Below are 20,768 nucleotides of genomic sequence, written 5' to 3' on the forward strand. Positions count from 1 at the left end.
GAATTTTTTTTGAAAATTTTACCAAAAAGATCCCTTTTTTACAATGTTGAAAAAACTTGGCACTTTCTGAAAATTTTGGCAAAAAGAACTGAATTTAAAAAAAAATGTTGGTTGAGAAAGAAAAACAGGAACCTGGAACTCATTTTGGTTATTTCAGTAGAAATTGGACCCTTTCACAATTTTGGCGAAAATGAGGACTTTTCCACTTTTTGACAAGAAAACAGGACTTTTTTGGCAATTTTAGTCACTTTTTGACAATAACTTTGGAAAAAATTAGAATTGTAATGTTGGTAGAAAAGCAAGATCTTTTCTACAGAAATTGGGCCGTTTTGAACATTTTGACAAAAGTTAGGATTTTTCACTTTTTCGACGAAAACGTGGGACTTTTTGACAGTGTTGGCAAAAAATTAGACTTTTTGACAAGGAAAAACAGGACTCATTTTGCCAAAAAAATTACGTTCATGCAATGCTGGGAAAAAATCACTTTTTTACACAATGTTGAAAAATGTCACCTTTTTTTACAATGTTAGAAAAAGAGAGACATTTTTAACAGTGTTGGAAAAAAATCACTTTTTTACAATGTTAGAAAAAGTCACATTTTTTTACTACGTTAGAAAAAAGTCATTTTTTTCATCACGTTTACCACGTTAGAAAAAAGGTGACTTTTTTCCAATATTATAAAAAAGTCACTTTTCTACAATGTTGGAAAAAAGTCAGATTTTCACACTGTTGGAAAAAATGTCACTTATTTACAATGTTGGAGAAAAGTCACTTTTTTACAATGTTGGAAAAAAATCCACTTTTCTCAATGTTAGAAAAGTCACATTTTTTACAAGGTTGAAAAAAATCACTTCTTTACATCAATCATTGGAAAAAAGGTCAGCATTTTTACAATGTTAGAAAAAGAGTGAGATTTTTCAACGGTGTTGGAAAAAAGTCACTTTTTTACAATTTAGAAAAGTCACATTTTCTACTAGGTAGGTATACGTCAGAAAAAAATCACCTTTTTTACCACATTCACCACGTTAGAAAAAAGGTCACTTTTTTACAATATTAGAAAAAAATCCACTTTTTTTAATGTCAGAAAAAGTCACTTTTTTAAAAATGTTACAAAAAAGTCACTTTTCTACAATGTTGGAAAAAAGTCACATTTTTACAAAGTTGGAAAAAATTCACCTGTTTTACCGTGTTGGAAAAGTCAATTTTTAAAAATATTGTAAAAAAAGTCACTTTTTTTACCACATTTACCACATTAGAAAAAAGGTAACTTTTTTACGTATATTATAAAAAAGTCATTTTTCTACCATGTTGGAAAAAAGTCACATTTTAACAATGTTAGAAAAAAAGTCACCTGTTTTACAGCATTGGAAAAGAAGTCACTTTTTTACAGCGTTGGAAAAAAACCACTTTTTTACCACATTCGCCATTACAATATTACAAAAAAATCCACTTTTCTCAATGTTAGAAAAGTCACTTTTTTACAATGTTATAAAAAAGTCAGTTTTCTACAATGTTATAAATAAGTCACACTTTCACAAAGTTGGAAAAAATGTCACTTTTTTACAAGGTTGAAAAAAATCACTTCTTTACAATATTGGAAAAAAGTCACTTTAAATACAATGTTACAAAAAAGTCACTTTTCTACAATATTGAAAAAGTCACCATTTTTACAATGTTAGAAAAAGAGTGAGATTTTTCAACAGTGTTGGAAAAAAGTCACTTTTTTACAATGTTAGAAAAGTCACATTTTTTACTAGGTGGGTACATTAGAAAAAATCCAATTTCTTCACCACATTCACCACGTTGGAAAAAAAGTCACTTTTTTACAATGTTACAAAAAAGTCACTTTTTTACAATGTTACAAAAAAGTCACTTTTTTACAATGTTACAAAAAAGTCACTTTTTTACAATGTTACAAAAAAGTCACTTTTTTACAATGTTACAAAAAAGTCACTTTTTTACAATGTTACAAAAAAGTCACTTTTCTACAATGTTGGAAAAAGGTCTTATTTTTACAATATTGGAAAAAAGTCACTTTTTTACAGCGTTGGAAAAAGTCACTGTAAAATTTAAATACAATGTTACAAAAAAGCCACTTCTTTACTACCTATATGTTGAAAAAAAGTGCACTTTTTTTAGAATGTTGGAAAAAGTCACTTTTTTACAATACTTATTTGAAAAAAAGAACACTTTTTTTCAATGTTGGAAAAATGTCACCTTTTTTACAATGTTGGAAAAAAGTCACTTTTTTGCGATAAGTCTTAGAAAAAAAGTCACATTTTTTACCATATCAGAAAAAAAATCACTTTTATACAATATTGGAAAAAACCGTCTTTTTCCTATTTTTACAGTGTTGGAAAAAATACGCCATTTTTCCAATGTTGGAAACAAAGTCACTTTTCCCCGTGTATAAGAAAAAATTTACTTTCTCGCAATGTTAGAATTAAAGTCACTTTTTCACAAAGTTGGGACAAAAATTCAGCATTTTTCAGACGTTTTGGCAAAAAAGCAGGACACATGGTAAAGGAGTAACCTACATACAAAAAAATGGTATAAAATTTTCTTCCAATTCAAATTATACGTTGACAAGACTGAAAAATGAAAACGGTGAAAAAAGGGTAATTATTTCAATCAATCGATTAAAACAAAACGCTTGTAACAAAGCTTTCCTTTTTTATTAAATTAAAACGTAATTTTCAACAATTAAAATAATAATAATGCAATAACATAAATAATATTTCTATAAAAATCCTATTAATGTACTAAATAACATCGATTATACCTTTGTACAAAATTAATACGACGTCTAGAATACAAAGCCTGTTACGAATATACGTAAAAATCTGCTCCATATTTTTATGATTTCCAAAATTTTATAATTTCGACTACAAAATTAACAACAAATCGTGGACTTTATTATGTAAGTAAACCACTTCATATAGAGAAGAATACGACATGAGAAAGAAAGAAAAAAAAACGAAAAAAAAAAAAAAAGAAAACGTATAGAATTGCTACTTGTATAATGAAATGAATCGGCCAACGCATTAAACATCCTCGAGATCTACATTCTCCTTGCTTGGAATGTTCCTATTCGCGATCGACCGATTCGTAATTTGCAAATTGCCCTTCGCTAAGAGCAGGGCATGCAGGGGGACAACAACAACGAGAATAATAAAAAAAAAATGCATATCGAAGCAAGGATATCGATTAAAAATTAAAATGCAAAACAAAAAAACCAGGAAGGGAGAGGAGGAAGAATAAACTAAAATAAATTAATACTCGTTTTTTTTTCGTAGATATATGTACGTAGGTAGGCACTAGGCAAATCAATAAAACAGAAAACAAAATATCGACAACTCGAACCTCTCTAGATGAGGTTTTTTTTTTTAAGAAAAAAGCGTTTCATTTTATAATACTGATCACCTCTCGGGCTTCTAAACTTTTCCAAAAATATATTAGATAAATCAAAATAGCATACCTAAATAAAACAGAGGGAAAGCCTATTTCAATAATACCGTTTACCAGCATCATCATTATCATCACCATACGTAATCGAAGATTATATCTTCGTCGCCTCTTTATGGTAGAATTTCATTTTGTGGGCACATAAATTGGTAACATTTCGATTAAAAATTTAGGCACTTGATAAAATAAACACGAAAAAGCTTTCAGAGGAGCGTTTTTTTTGTTTTTTTTTTGGTATTTTGTTTGAAAATTTTATCAAATCGTCGTCCCATTTTCTCCACACTTCAACAACCTTGATCCCCGAACCTCTATCGGTCTCGACACAACAATATATTCTCTCACTCGGAGAATAAAAATAAATGAACACCTTTTCTCTTCATCTTCATTCGAATCGTAAAATGAGTAGTAATACAGAGTAAAATATAATTAATATACGACACGACGTAAAAATAAAAAGTCTTTCGCACGCTAACGGAAAAAATAAATAAATTAAATTGAAAAAAAAAAAGAAAAGAAAAATTAGTTCGTGGTTATTGATACACATTATTTATACGTAGTATGTAACTGAGATTACTAAAGAAAGAAAAAAAAAATCATGAATTGCGATGACTGGACGCGAGAGAATTCGCGTATTTTTTTTTCTTTTTTAAAATAATACTTCGGACTGGGTTCTTTACAGAGGGTTTTTGGAAGGTATCCAAATCGTTGGACCGGATTGATTTTTAATTACCTCTTTGACAGCGTTGTAAATTTCTTCGGGCGTGTCGCCTTGTACGATTGCTAAACGAGGCGAAACGAAAATATTCGAGATTTTAATTTTCTGCGTAAACTTTTTTAAAAAAAATAACCAAGATGAAAATGAGTATTTTTAAATTACTTACCCGTGAAATATTCCGCGAATTCGGATTCCATTTTCATGGCACGATCGTACAGTTTCTTAGCTTGTTCTTCGGGCATTCTTTTATTCATTTCCCTGTAATTGAAAAAAATAAATAAAAAATTAGTAATCGACAATCGTGATTTTATGCTTATTTAAAAATAATTGAGAGGGGGGAAGCTTAGGATCTGGTTGAAATATCCAGCTCGTGTTGAATTTTTGGAAACCGTATGCTCTGAAACCCTTGAATTAAAACTTTAGCAACCTGAAGTACTTTATCACGATTTTGGAGAATTTTCAAGATATTTTTTTAAATGACTCAAACGACTCCTTTTCTATTGAAATCAGTGATTCTTTTCAAGAAAAATTTATTGCTATTGAAATGAGAGCACATTTCCAAAAAAGTGACTGTAAAAAAATACTGGAAATGATCAATCAAATTCAATGTTATTGAAATGAGAGGACTTTTTTTTGGAAAAAATTGCTTCAAAAAAATAATGAAAATGGCGAAATTGGGAAATATTTTTCTCATCGAAAATTTATGTACTCGTACTTAGGTACTGACCCCCAATTATTAGGAGGCATTAACAAAATTTTGAGTAACCCCCTCTCACCCCTCCTCCCAATTAAAATTTTTAGGAACTCAAATTTCAATTTTTTTCGATAAGATTGGAAAACTGATAAGTATGTACACCAACAGTTTAAAATTTGATTATCTCCTGAATTAAAAATGTGTAACCCAAAAATGTATAACTTCAACTAATAATGAGATGAAATTTTTTAAATTTAAAAAAAAATATAATAAATTATAAAATTGAATCATTTTTGAAACTAAACAAAAGTCACGTTTTGGTAAATAAAATTACTAAAAATTGGTGAAATTTCAATAAAATTGAGCGACGCTTTGACGAAATTGCTCGAAAATTGTTGACATTTTTAAAATGGCTCATAAAGGTATCGAAATTTGAGCGAATTTTCGCAAAAATCGTCCAAGATTATCGAAAACTATCAAAAAACGATTAAAACTAATCAAAATGGGACGAAATATTACCATAATTACTTCAAGCACCTCGAAAATTGCATTTTTCTCGTTTAAAATTACCAAAAAATAAAAAAATAAATTAGCAACACTTTTCAAAATTTTTAAAAACTTGCTCACAAGCCATAATACAATAAGAAATGGTGAAAAGTTGATAAAAAAATTACAAAATTTCAATGGGAGGAAATTTTGCAAAAGTTACATAATGTATCGAGAAAAAAAGTATAAAAAATGCATGACTGAAAATTATTCTAAAACTACTCAAAAAGTGTAAAAATTTCTTTAAAAGACGTGAAGACAATGGCAGAGCTCGTACTCAATTTTTTCCAAAAAAAAAACAAAAAAAAAGAGGCAACTTTAGCAAACAAAAAAGTTTGAAAAAAGTGACCAAAAAACTTGATATAAAATGTGTGCAAAATATTTCAATGCAGAAATAATCACAAAAAATGAATGAAATTTGATGTAAAAACAAATTACAAAATGAAACATTGTAATGAAATAGGCAGCGAGAAAGTGATACATTTTTCACAATTCTTGTCAAAAAATGACCTAATTCGAAATTTTTGGAAGAAACTTCAAAATTTTTGATATTTTATTTTTTGGAAAAACCAACACTTCATGGCAATTGCGACGAATGGCGAGATTTTTAGCTATTTTTAGCTTAACGCGAGGCAATGGCAGTTTCAGCAAAAGGGAAGTCTTTTTTGCAAGTTTTGAGAAAATTAAGACATTTTTTTTGTAAAAAAGTAAGACATTGGCAATTTACGGAAGAAGATAAAAAATTTTCGCATTCACAAGTAAATAGGGAGACTTTTCAGCAATACTGATAAAAAAAGAGAAAGTATTTGTTCAATAAAATTTTAGACAAAAAAAGTAGGACTTTTTTGCAATTGATGCCAAAAAAATATATTATTTTTTTCGCAATTTTGGTCTAAAAAGAGAAACCTTTCTACAACTTTTTGTAAACAAACGATATTTTTTGGCACCTTTTTTGGTAAAAAAAAAAGTTTTTTGGCGCCTTTTTGGTAAAAAAAGTTTTTTTTTGGCAAAAATACGATAATTGTTAGCAATTTTTGGCAAGAAACAAGACATTTTCTGGCTAATTTGAAAAAAGGTGAGACTGCGATTTTTGGCAGAAAACTTTTGATTTTTGAACTGAGTATTTTTTTTTCAGGATGTTTAAAAAGTAATTATTTTAGCAACAAATTTTTTTTTTAAAGAAACAGTACGAGCCTCACAACTGAAAATTACTTTCAAAATGTTGCAGAAGTCGTCTAAAATTCATATAAAATGAGGAAAAATCGATCAAATTTCATCAAAACTACACTAAGGTATCATAAAAATATTTTAAAGTGACACTTCAGTTATTGAAAATTAACACAAATGGACGGATGATCAACAAAACCTCTCTAACATGACAAAATTTTAGCAAAATCGTGCCCAAAATGTTCCAAAAACTCGAAAAATTATTGAAAATTTCGAAAAATGGATCAAAATATCATAAAAACGACATTAAATTTCACAAAAAGTACACAAAGTATCACAGGCGAACAGTATTTAAATTTAAATTAAAAACACCGAAAATTACTATAAAAAAATTGCTCGAAAATTATTAAAATTTCTTAAAATGATTGAAAATTATCACAAAATTTATCAAAGATCATTAAAGTGACATGAAATTTCGTCAAAATTACATAAAGCGTCATAAAAAATAGTCAAACTAACATGTCACTTATTTAGAGGCACAATAAATTCGGGAAAAAAATAACAAAACCTCCGAATTGTCGCAAAAAATGCTCACAATCAGAAACTGGTTAAAATATCATGAAAAAACCTAAAGATGACTTCAAGTCAACACAATTAACACTGCGAAAATTTGAGTAACATTTATTCAAACATGACTAAAAATAATTTAAAATTTCCCAAAATGAATTAAATGCCAAAAAAGTAAAAAAAAAAAGAAAATGATGTTGGATCAATTTTTGAAAATTTTCATTTTTAAAATAATATTATAGAAATTTTGAAAATGTTTGATCAATTATTTTTTTGTCATTTTCAAGCGTTCTTATGACATTTTTTTACAAATTTTGGTCAATTTTTGGTAAAATTTGGTTCAATTCTGCAGATTTTTCACCAATTTAGTTCAAAGAAAAAATCAAAATCTATCTGAAGGCTTCAATTCGACTAAAAATAATAAAATGGCGGAGGGGGGAAGGGGGCAGATATCAGCGAGGAAAAAATTGCCATTCAATTATACAGTAAAAAATAATACTCAATTTAAAAACGATTTTTTCATCTCCCAAAATTCTCCAAAAAACGAAAATTGAATACAGCTCGCTGAAATTCTCATCAGAAAGGATTCGGAACATACTCGTTCCAAAAATTAAATTCCCGTTTAAAAAAATTGGAATCAGGCACGTGGTAATTGTTTCCTCATTTCAATTGTAGGCTCAAATACAAATTGGAATAAAAAATATTTTCTTCACATTGATCAGTTCTACCAACAGACGCAATATTACAAAAAATATATTATTTTAAACGCCTATTTATACTCACATAATGGACTCGACTGATTTTGGTTTCACAAATATGGCAACTGGATAAAGCTGCGCCACTTGTAACCTTTTAATGGCATTACCGCTTACATCTAATATACAATGTTTACCCTGCAACATGGAAAAAAATTCATCGAATATTATTATTAAGTAGTTGAGTTAAATACATCGAAGCACAAATTAACATCAATAGAGCTCAAATTTTCACGCATGATAAATTTCTTACTGTTAGCATAAAGTGTGCTCATAAAATATGTTTTTACAACGTTCAATATCATAAAAAATATCGTGTTGTTGGAAATGATTTGATTTTCCAAGCAGAACAATATGATGTAAAATCAAACGGAAAGAGCGAGGGAGGGATGGGTGAGGGGGGATTTGTACACTGATACTCATAAAAGTAGAAAAATACGGTGTAAATAATTAAAAAAAAAATCGATGAAATCATTTTTTTTTTGTTGGTAAATTCATAAATTATCAAATTATTTTTTGGCGCTATTCCAGAGCGTACTTTTCCCCTGCACCTCCCCCCTTCACCAAAAAAATTGATCATAATTTTCAAAATGCAAAATCTGACTAAAATTGGAGCTCTAATCATCGAAACGAGCAGTACTTCTCGTTATTTTGGGACAAAATGGTCACCATACCTGTTCAGCGACTTCTCGCACCGATGCAACCGAAGTACCGTATAGGTTTTCGTTATATTGGCCGGCTTCGATGAATAAATGATTATGTATATCTCTCTCCATAATTTCGCGAGATGAAACAAAATGATAGTCTTTGCCATCTACCTCGTTTTCTCTTCTCGGTCTCGTCGTATCTGCGAATAAAAAAATACAAAATCCCATATAAATAATATTCAAACACGTATTTCAATTCTCTTTGCTTTTCTAAAATGGTACTTACGTGGAACACAAGAAGCGAATTGTTGAGGAAATTCGGAAATTAGATCGTCGTTAATTCTATCTTTTAATGGTCCTAAAATAATAACTGGTCTAGTATATTCTATTTGCACCTGAGTAACTGGCTCGTACGACAGAATACCTTCCTCTGAAATACACAAAATCATCTCACATAAGTCACCACATTCGAGCCGAAAAATCACATCTAAAAACTAATTAATTCGTATATAAAAATTAATTCGATTAGGTATTAATTTTTAAAAAAATCAAAAACTCAAAAAGGTTATAAAAAACAAACAAGATAAGGGAGAAAAAAAAACAGAAACGATTACACAGGTGAAAAAAGACACTAACGATCGACTAATCAATTAAAAAGTAAGAATTATTTTTTAAAAAAATTGCAGAGTTTTTCAGCTGCAATCTTACATAATATTCTAATTGCGACGACATTTTGCAAGCGTTTGCTTCTAAAAAAAAGTAAGTACATGAACTAAAAAATGGTTGCCAAAAAAAATTTACCTATACGTATTGGACGAGCCTACCAACTACTATGTTGTTTATTATGTACAAATACGAAAAATACGAAGATGTGTAAGAACTAAGATACTGATTTATTTAACTAAATATGTATTATACACTAAACTACATTAGGTAGGTAAAAAATAAAAAAATAAAAATTAAGAAAAAAAAATTAAAGATAAAAATGAAAAACTTGTTAATAAGCACGGATGTATTGTGTGGTTGCGAACATTCAAGCTTCATCTCGACGATTTTCATCGTTTACGATTCCTTTTACCTACTCTTTTTTAGACACTTTTTTTTCCAGTAAAGTTCAAAGAGTGATGACGACAAACACGTTTTATCTACGTTAAAAAAAGCTCCATGTATAAGTTTCATTACGTGTTTCAAAGATTATCGTAGTTGTAGTTGTTGTGCCTTATTTGATTTTAGCTTTTTCTTTCTTTCTTTCTTTTTTTTTTTACGACACAGTCGACGTTTATGTGCATATACCATTGGATATTATTTACAAAATTATCATTATAAACGCACGTTTGTACTCGTGACCACATAAGTGAATAACCACCGAGTCAAGGGCATCGTGTGAAAAATCGCTACTGTGCTATTCATCTTTACAAATACCTACAATAATTAAGGTTGAAATATGATAATTGTTTTGGGTTGAGACGAATGACTGTCGAAGTCGTTAATGAAAAAGTACTTGAAAGTTGGAGGAGGGGTGGAGAGGGTCAAAATGAAGTTTCGTTTGGTGAAGCTCTCATCTCTGTTGGATATACGTGCAAAGGAAAAAAAGTAATTTGAATTAGTTTACAACTTACGATTTGAAAAATATCAGAGATGCATTCAAAAAAAAAAAAAAAATCAAAATTCCAAAATACTCGACCATTTTGAAACGAGAACAATTTTTTTCAAAATTTCTAGAATTGAGAAATGAGACAGCAGGACCGCATCATTAAAACACATCTAACGTCATTTATAGCTAATTTTTTGGAGTTCTTCGACATTTCACAAAATTCAAGATGGCTCCTACAAAGGTCAACGAGGTCGTTGAAGACATTTTACCTCAAAAATAAGTTGTTATTCGATTTCGGCGTCATCAAAAACATTACAAACGATACGTCACACGATTTTTTTTTTTTCATTTCTCAAATTTTTATAGTAATTTAGGGGCTCAAAGAGGGGCTTGGAGGGGGTTTATTCCAAATTTGAGTGGATAATCGAACTTGGCGTTAGCGAAAACATAACAAACGATATGTTACAAGGTCCACCTTTTTTTCTCAATTTTGGTCCATTGAGGGGGGGGGGGGGGTGTCACCATACGAGGAGTTGAAAGGGTTCAGTTCCAAATGTGAGTGAATAATCGAACTTGGCGTAATCGAAAACATAACAAACGATATACTACAAAGTCCACTTATTTTTTCTCAATTTTGCCCCATTGAGGGGGGGGGGGGTCACATTACGGGGAGTTGGAGAAGTTTTTTTATCCAAAATATTAGTGGATAATCGAACTCGGCGGTAGCGAAAACATAACAAACGATATATTACAAGACCTACTTATTTTTTCTGAATTTTGCCCCATTGTGAGGGGGGAGGGGATGTCACCTTATGAGTGCTAGAATCGTGGAATGGAAATCAGGCTCGATAGTTCCCCATAAAAAGGGTATTTTTGCAGCAATTTGTCAAATTTTCAAATAAGGTGCTCAAAGCTTTCCTATTATGTTGACAGCAGAAATTCGAACTTTTTCCGAAAAAGCTCAACTTTCAACTTTTGAACCTTCTTCGAATTTCCCTTCTTTGTGACGCAAACAGATTCACGTTTGAAATGATCTCTTAGGAACTACCGACTCTCTAAATTTCAATTTTTAGATCGGAGGACTAACAGCAGGAATCTGGTTGAACTAGAATATTCAAAACAAAAGAAGAGGGTGAAAAGGAGTTAAGATAGTCGCTGAGAAAACCTTTCGTCTTTGGAATCAATTCTGTACAAAAAATTCCTTTCCAAAAAATTGAACTTCACACTATTTATAAACTATGTGAGAATTATTTCGAGGAAAGGGGTGGGAAAGGGGAGAGGACTGCCAAAAAATTATGTCAGTTCTACAATTCAGATGCTACAGAACAAGATCAAATTAATGAAATCCAAAATTTTAATTTTTCGATTTTTCAAAAATTTACAGCAGAGAAAAATTTCATGATTGGGACTTGGTGGAATCCTCGTCAAAAATCGTAATCTCGATTTTTACATTTTTTTTTGTTTTTATAATTTTGAGAAAAAATTTACAACTTTTCAAAATATTTTGAAATTAAGTTTTTTTCAATTTTTTCAATTTCTACAATTTCTTGAAATCATTTTTGGATTTTTTTTTTACAACATGAAGAGGAAATTAAAACCTAATAACATTGGAAAATATTCTCATGCTTTTTCATGTCATTCAACTCGAAAAATCAAAACAAATCACCAGCCAACATTTCGGATGCTGAAAGTGCATTTTTCGATTTCTGGAAAATTAAAAAAAAAAAAAAAAATGAATCAAAAATAGGAAAAAAAATCCAAATTTTACGAAAATGACCTAGAAATTGCTAAAATTTGATATGCACCGAATTTTCGACCCTCCGAATCGATTGGGAACGACTCCGAACCGTTTTCAGCAGTTCTGTAGCCTCCAGCAGATTTTTGGAAGTTAAAATTTTTACCCAATGAAGTTGGAAGGCTAAATTTTACTCTATTCCCTAATTTCAACATTTTGAGTCGATTGGAGGTAGTTGCTAAACCGTTCTGCAGCCTCCACAATTTTTTTAAAATTCCAATTTCCAGAAAAAAAAAAAAAATGTCATAAAATCAGTAAAAACGAACTTCAGCACATGTAAACGTGTTGAAAGCATGTTAATCTTGACCCATTTGACCAGTTATAAAATCAGGTCGATTCTGAGAAAAATAATACGGAGTGTAACAAGCCAAGTGAGTCACTAACAATCGCATTCAATACATGTTAAAGTTAATTTAAACCATTCTTATACTTATATATTTTTTTATAATCTGGAAAATATAGCTGGAGATTCCAGAAAGGTTTGAAACTATCCACGATCTACTCGAAATACCAAAATTAGGGAACAAAAAGCAAATTTTAGTTTTTCGATTTTTTTTGGATAAATTTTTAGAAAATTTCAACTTTTAAAAAACTGCTGGAGGCTCCAGAACTACTAAAAACTAATTGGAATTGTTTTCAATCAATTTGGAAGCCCAAAAATAAGATACACGGTAAATTTCAATTTTCTATATCAATTGAGTGAAATTTTCATTTTTTTTCTTTCTTTTCCGGCCCAAAAATTCGATTTTCCAAAATTTTATGCTCTACAATTTTCTTAGTACTCTTCATTTTTCTGTAAGAATGCTAATTTTGCCGGAAAAATAAATTTTTTCTGATGCAAAAATTGAAAAAAAAAATCAAAATTTCATCACACAATCTGAAAGAGTGTAACTGTAACCTTCCAACTTGAGCTCAAAATATCTTTAAAAAGAACCCCTTCCTTAAAAAGAAAAAATAAATCACACCACATAGCAAATTTCATACTTTGGAATTGAGTTTCTCTTAATTTATTTTTAAAAGATCTTCAAATTTATTCACTTAAGATATTCTCTTTGAAAAAATTCCAAAAAAAAAGAGTGAAACATACATTCCCAGCTCTTCAAACACTCAAATTTTTTCAACGTCACAACTCAATAGACACAATTTACAAACATCCTACCCTCTTTCACAACGAAATGAAAAAAACTCGATGAAAATGCATTAAAATCTACAATACGAAGTAAGGTATCTCTATCTACCGATTTAATGTACACAGCTTCAAAGATTAAGATGAGGAGGAATTCGGGCAACATCTAAATGACGAAGAAAGCTGCTGACTAAATTTCTAAAAATCAATTAAGTAGGGATTTCAAACTAAATTTCGACTACTTATTCGTATAGTACGTAGATACAGAATACAAAAGCTCTATTTTTTAATACATTTTTACACAGAAGCATAGCCTGGCCTCGCAGAAAGAGGCACCACGTGCTACGAAAGGTAAGGTATAATTTAGCAAATAATATACGCAGGTACGAGTAGGTAGTATTTTGATTTATACAACGTGTCGTAATTTAAAGATTTATTTCCTCGTCGCGCGTACGAATAATTCTCCCCTCCCCATTTTCTCTTTCACTGGTATCATCGTACTGTAAAATTTACACACGCTTATGAAATTTTCACATGTCACACGAGACTCGTGTATCAAACACTATGTCTTCTTTTTATCCAAATATTTTCGTTTTTTTTTTTTTTTATCAAAAACTGTTCTACATAAATGCAGATTTCGTGTGCTTAGAAAAAAAAAGAAAAAAAGAAAAAGGAGGTAAAAAAATTGCACGCAACAATAATCAAAACACGCAATGAACTTATACGCAAACAAAAGCCAATCAAAAAATTTAAGAAATGAAAAAAAATAGTGTTAAATAATCACAGCAACCACAAACAATTTCTCGGGTAAAAATTGCTTACCAACAAGTAGTTCAATTATACTAATACGGCTTACTCTAATACCTTCGGATGTTGCATCGTCTTGAGCGTAACATAACATGAAAGCTGTAAAAAAAATTTTAAAACAATTTGTAAATAATGTCCAAAAATTAGATACTCTTTCCCCTTCAAAAAATACTAAGTAATTTACTCACGTTCTTGATCAGAACCATCATCTAATTTATCATCTTTACTCTTCATAAATGGGAATTTTCTACTAAACGTGAAATTTTTCTTTTTTCTGTCCAATGTCGATGACTGCAACAAACAAACCAGCGGTATTAATAACAATTATTTTTCACCATGGAGCATTCGAGAGCCTGAATATCGACTCACCTTGTTATCGAGCATGACTGGCACATGTCCCTGAAATTTGACCGTTCGGTCTCTGGCTCTTTGTTTCCTTTCCCATCGTTTCTTCGACGGAATAATACCGATGCCTTCTTCGCTGCCAGATGGAAGCACACGACGGGCTTGCCACCATTCGTCGTCGCTGGCATTTGTTACGTGTAATATATCTCCAAACTGAAACGGTAATCCTCTGCTGGGTAGACCGTCGTCTTTGTACGGATCGTATTCGAAAAGAGCTCTGCGCAAAAACAACCGCGAAATATCAAAAATACATCCTAAAAATAATTCTCATCTCTAATTCAACCCGAGTAAATCTTACCTAACGTATAAGGATCGTTTCTGGGAAGTCCTAAGTAGAGTTCCGGTATTGGATACTTGTTGTTTTAGATCTTGTATTTTAGCTTCGAATCTGTTAAACTCGTCCGGTCTATGTTGCACCGTAAGCGTCACTGTTTGGCCAGCATTCTGAAAAACATCCCCACAACAACCAATTGAATTAATATCATCTTAGCTCTAGATTAGATGAGATCGTTCGTGTTTTAAACAACCTACTTTCAACGCTAAAGCAGCTTCTTCGTGATTAGCACCCTGTAAACTGCCTCCATTTACTGTCAGGATCTGATCGCCGCGTTTCAAATCGCCAGTCAAGTCGGCTGGACCTCCGGCCAATATAAACGATACGAAGATACCCTCGCCTTCTTCGCCGCCCACGATATTGAACCCTAATCCGGTCGAACCACGGGCTAGTGACACTGTTCGGACGTCTTTTGGCTGCTGTTGGGTTACGTCTTCGGTGCTGACTGCTCGAGAAGATGCATTTTGATACTGTTGTTTATCTAGCGTCGTATTCGAAGCGTGTGAATTCGGTCGGGAATTCGGTACATCGACAGCTGTGTGCAAAAAAAAATACATTGGAGGGTTAGAATGATCAAAATTTGTAATATATTAATAAGTAAATGACTTAATGATATTTGATCAATGTTTGCAGTAATATTCAAAATAAATTAATAATCTGCGCAATTTTCAAGAAATTTTGCTCTAATTCTGACTACATATTCAGAGAAATTTCATCAATTTTTAGTCATTTTCTGTGAAAATTTCGTTTTAACAAACATAACATAAGTATTTTTGTTTTTTTGAGATTCCTTCAAGATTTTGCTCAATTTTACATAATTTAATATTTTTTGAAATTTTCGATAATCTGAATACAATTTAACACTATTTTATACAATTTTTGTAGAATTTGGGCAAATTCTAATACCTTCTGATATTTTTTGATTTTTAACACGATTTTCACGATATTTCATGAAAGTTTTGCTGAGATTTCGTCAGTTGAAGGTAATTTTTTGCACAATTTGCTTGAACTTTTTTTCAAGTAACGATAAGTTTTAATAATTTTTGTGCATTTTTTGTTTTTATTTTTTTGGGCCTTTGACACACATTTCAACTCCATTTTTTTCAAATTTGGCTAATTTATCAGTTTTTGAGTATTTTAAACTATGTACCTATGTATTTCATTTTTTTTCTTTTAGGGCATTTACTTCATTTTTTAAAATGTTTTTAAAAAGTTACAGGTAAATTATGATAAATTTTGCTAATATTTCATCAGTTTTCAATAATTCTAGACAATTTCAAGTTCAATCAATGTTGATGAAATTTCATCAAACATTTTCCCGATTTTTAATGCTTTTGAAGCAAGAATTTTTGTAAAAAAACAAGACTATATTTTATTAAAAAGTAAAAACTTTCGACAAGTAATTAGTAGCAAGAAATGACATTTTCCCCGCAAATTCTGTCAAAAAAGCGAGAACGTTGGACAATTTTTAAAAAAAATATGCAACTTTTTCAATTTAAAATTTTTTTTTTTTGAAAAAAACACTCAAGCCATTTTATTAAAAAGCTAAATTTTTTTACAAATTTTTGCCGAACAGAAAGACTTTGACAATATTTTAGCAGAAGGAGCTTTTAGCCAATGTTTTGAAAAAAAGTGAAACTTTTTGGGATTTTTGAGAAAAAATGAGTTTTTTTATTAAAGCAATGCTGCCGTAAAGCGAGAGTATTTGTTGATTTTCTGCAAAAAGCAAGACGTCGAAAATTTTCGTAAAAAGCAGGACTTTTTGCAAGGTATTTATTGGTGGAAAAAAATGTCACTTTTCGCAATTTTTGTCGAAAAAACAAAATTTTTGGACAATTTCGGAAAAAGGATAGACTTTTTGGAATTTTTTGCAAAATGAAGCCATTTTCCTAAAAAAAAAGGAAATTTTTTATCAATTTTCCAAAATTTAAGAATGTTTGATGATTTTTAGAGAAAAAAAACAAAACCTTGACAGTTTAGCAAAAAAAACGACTTTTTGGGAATTATTGGGCAAAAAATTTTGATTTCTTCATGATTTTTAAATTTTTTTATTTGGACTGCTAAAAATCTATTTACATTTGGCCTAATTTCTATCCAGACGTCTCAAGGGCGTTTTTTATTTTTGACTAACATATTTCATTTTTTTTTAAATTTAAAATTTACTGTTCGCAGGATCAAAATTTGAACGAATTATTCATCTTGTCCACAATGCTCTCTCCTTTCCCCTTGAATTTAAATTTCACCGTTTCAATCCATTCTGGAGCTTTCAGTGCGATTGTCGATACTTCCAAAATTGTAAAATTTTTGCAAAACACCCAAGAATTTTTGTCAAAAAACAAGACTGACAATTTCAGCAAAATATAAAATTTTTTAACAGGTGATTAGTAGCAAAAAATAAGATTTTTCTTGCACATTCTGTTGAAAAAGCGAGAACATTAAACAATTTTTTTAAAAAAATATTCAACTTTTTTTTTTTTTTTTTTGAAAACAGACAATTTTTAGCCATTTTGATAAAAAGCAAAAACTCTTGTCAATTTTGTAAAAGTGAACATTTTTATAACTTTTGGCAATAAGGCAAGACTTTAAACAATATTTAGGCAAAAGGGGTTTTTTGCCATTTCTTTTTAAAGTGAGACTTTTGTTAATTTTTTGAAAAAAGCAAGAAAAGATCTTTTGCTGGGTAACTATTTGCAGAAAAAACAGGAAAAAAATTAGCTTTTTCGAACCTTAATTTTCTGACAATTTTGGAAAAAAAACTGAACTTTTTTGGAATTTTTTACAACATTTTTCTAAACAGCGAAAATTTCTGAAAATTTTTGAAAAAGTGAGAAATTTTCATGATTTTTGGAAAAGAAAAAACTCTCTCCTTATTTTTTTTTAATGCTTTTTATTGCAAAGATCTTTTCAAAAAGTACAACTTTTCATCATCTACGATTTTTTAAATTTCATTTTTTTAAAAATAATGGTGATTTTTGATTTCTATAAAATTTTAAAATTTCTCCAGAAGACGAGGAAATCAATTTGGTCAGCAAAAATCGATTCACATTTGGCCCAATTTCCAGGCGAATATCTCAAGGGCGTTTTTTATTTTCGACTAGCATTTAAAAAATTCAAAAATCTCCCGCGTATATTGCTATATCTTTACCCCGCCCGCCCCCCGCTCCTCCCGAATCAGAATTTTTTATTTTTATTTGGTAATTAATCATCATGATTCACGATTACATATTTCAAAAGCTGACGAAAATATTGAAAAAGAAATTTTTCAGAATACCCTACGAAAATTGTCGTAAATGAAGATCAATTACGGAAATTACGCATTTTTGAGATATTTACTCATCAGAAACGGCTGATTTCTCGTAATTACCAGTAATACCTTACAGAGAGAAAATTTTAAATGTGACGTTAATTTTGATAGCAAATTTTTCTCAAAGTACTCGTTAAAATTACCCTTATTTGAGGGTAAATCAAGGTAATTACGCATGTCAGGTGTATTTACCCTAGATAAACTACCAATTTCTCGTAATTACCGGTAATTACGATATTTTACAACAATTTCAAAAGTTTACGTCAATTTTGAAAACAAATTTTTCTCAAAATACCCATTGAAATTGCCCTTAATTGATGGTAAATTACGGTAATTACGCATGTTTGGGGTATTTACCCTCCATAAACCACCAATTTCTCGTAATTACCCGTAATTACGATACTTCACGACAATTTCAAACATCGACGTTAATTTCGAACACAAATTTCTCTCAAAATACCCCATAAAATCACCGGTAATCGCCGTTAAATCAGGTAATCACTCGTTACAAACGTCTATTCAATCCTAACCGCCATAAATAAACATCGAACCGCGGTCGAGAACACAAAAATTACCTATTTTTATCGTAAATTTCGACGAATAATAATGACTCGCAACTCATCGGTAGCATGATATTTCATCAGACCATAATACCCGCGTACGAGTAATCATTCATGGAATGATTTATACGCGAGTATTACCGATTACGTCACCGCAATGAGCATTATACCGACTGTTATCACAACTCGTAACGAATTTTAAACAAATAACCCATGTTATAGGACATTATTTTCATCACACGAGCTACAACACATACGCAAACAATTCAAAATTCACGCTCTTCTCGAAATCGCGTACTCGAAAGTGTACGTCAAACTTTTAATACCTCGACGAGTCGACTTTATAAGAGTTAAATCCTCTTTTTCGTCAACAAAACGCACCATAATAATATAGTCAGTCTCTGCGATACGTTTCGAGTACACCGAAACCCATTCACACTTGAGAATCGAAAACCACACGGAAAAAAATCGTTATCCTTTACAAACATTACGCAGTAATTGCGTAAATCAACTTTTTCAACGTTATTTAGACAACACAGTACGAATACGAGTAAGTAATTAAAAACAGTGGGAAAATAAAACATGGTCGATAATAAAAAAAATTACGCAATATTCTCACCGCGTTTTTTAGCAAGATAAGCTCGGAGTTTACTTTTAAACATTGTTAATTTTCATACAAAATATTACTGCCCCGGTACAAGAGCATAAGTACTTATCCGGGTAGGGCATCGATGATAAAAAAAATACACGAATACTGAAGCACACATACGCGAGTTCAATTCACCATTAATTAATCATTAATCAAGACCGAAGCTAACATATCACGTTGACTGATCGATAGTTGGTCTTGGTACATCGATGTCGATTAATTTTTACACCGGAAATACATACATATTAAGATAAAAATTTAACGCGATATTAGCGCTGTGGCTGGACAACGCGATAATTAGTAATCATACCGAGCTCACTATCAGAATCATAGACTACTCCCAGACTCCCAGAGAAGAGAGGCAGAATTATCGGAAAACTGTCACAGACAGAAGGGAAATACCTGGCTTTGATAATACTTACAAGGATGTGGACTGCTGGGGGCAACTATCGGCGGAAACATTTTACCGACCACTAATATAACTCGGTCATGAGTCGCCTTTAACGTGGCCACTGCTTCTTCATGCGTAACATTTTCCAGATTTTTTTCACCGTGCTGTAATTAAACAGAAAAAAAAATATGAGATGGAAGCATACACTAGACAATACAGAGCGAGCACTACTCGCGAACCCGTAACGAATTCATTATAATCATAATCAGCAACAGTCGCCAAGTACAGTATAGTGAAATCTTCAACGTATGTGTATAAACAATATAGGTAGGTACATAGACTACGATTGAAAATAATTGACGTTCGTGTTGGTCGTGTTTACCAACATGGCGACTATTGATGAAACCTGCCACAACATGGCGACTATTGATGAAACCTGCCACACATTGCATACTCGTATTTTCGTACCAGAGTGTTCTTTACAGCCACCAATTTATCTCCGACCGCTAAACGACCATCGACTTGGGCTGCACCGCCGTCCATAATTTTCGTCACGTAGATTCCATTGTCGCCCGGTATGTGCTGGTTGCCTATACCGCCGGCTATACTGAACCCTAGACCTTTATTGCCTTTTAGCAATTCTATTTCTAATATATTGCTCGATTTCGTCGTCGCTGTCGAGCTTTTTCTTCGTCTTCGTTTCACGTACTGCGTAAATAGACAAAAAACACGACAGAATATATTAGTTTGTTTCAAACGACTACCATCACTTCAAGTGGTTGGTGAGAAAAAAAAAACAAGTGAATAATTGTGTAACGTTATGACTCAGAAACGAGGAATTCCAAATGCATTAATCGATCATTGCAAATTCAGTTAAGGGTGAAGTCATCATGTGCACAACGTTACACTTTAATTAAGATATAAATTACAATACAGATCGGATGTAGGAGTTGTTGCATTCGAAACACCATTTCCCTCATGCTAAAATTCTAGTCTGGTTCAGTGTATCGAAACATCTCATTTTTCGAGAGCAGAGGAAAAGATGAAAAGAAAGAATTAATCAAGTTGGGTTATCTGAACTTGAGACTGATTATTTTGACGTTTTATGGGAGAAGTATGTTCGAACAATATTCCCCATCCCCTCTCAACCTTTATTTTCATTTCTCAATTTTTTGCAACCTTCTCAAAGCTGAATATCCATTCGACCCTTCGGTTTAAATTTTTTCCAAAAAAAAAAAACCAAGTGA

General features: G+C 31.1%; 1 protein-coding gene across 5 annotated transcripts in view; it reads right to left on the reverse strand.

The window, feature by feature from the left end:
* Positions 1 to 3,829: 3,829 nt before the first annotated feature.
* The window catches only part of dlg1 (discs large 1), a 91,367-nt gene continuing 74,428 nt past the window's right edge, over positions 3,830 to 20,768 (reverse strand). For 4 of the 5 annotated variants that reach the window (XM_065348925.1, XM_065348926.1, XM_065348923.1 and 1 more), the window contains 12 exons: positions 19,990 to 20,229; positions 19,553 to 19,685; positions 14,815 to 15,152; positions 14,582 to 14,727; positions 14,248 to 14,500; positions 14,067 to 14,169; positions 13,894 to 13,977; positions 8,843 to 8,986; positions 8,584 to 8,756; positions 7,938 to 8,047; positions 4,347 to 4,438; positions 3,830 to 4,245 (listed from right to left, as the gene is read on the reverse strand). In XM_065348925.1, the coding sequence (XP_065204997.1) occupies positions 4,139 to 4,245; positions 4,347 to 4,438; positions 7,938 to 8,047; positions 8,584 to 8,756; positions 8,843 to 8,986; positions 13,894 to 13,977; positions 14,067 to 14,169; positions 14,248 to 14,500; positions 14,582 to 14,727; positions 14,815 to 15,152; positions 19,553 to 19,685; positions 19,990 to 20,229 (1,923 nt within the window). In that variant the 3' untranslated portion in view covers positions 3,830 to 4,138. The remainder of the gene's footprint in view (positions 4,246 to 4,346; positions 4,439 to 7,937; positions 8,048 to 8,583; positions 8,757 to 8,842; positions 8,987 to 13,893; positions 13,978 to 14,066; positions 14,170 to 14,247; positions 14,501 to 14,581; positions 14,728 to 14,814; positions 15,153 to 19,552; positions 19,686 to 19,989; positions 20,230 to 20,768) is intronic. The other variant, XM_065348924.1, reaches the window with a different exon arrangement.

This window comes from Planococcus citri, chromosome 2 (assembly GCF_950023065.1).
Source record: "Planococcus citri chromosome 2, ihPlaCitr1.1, whole genome shotgun sequence".
NCBI classification, from domain to species: domain Eukaryota; kingdom Metazoa; phylum Arthropoda; class Insecta; order Hemiptera; family Pseudococcidae; genus Planococcus; species Planococcus citri.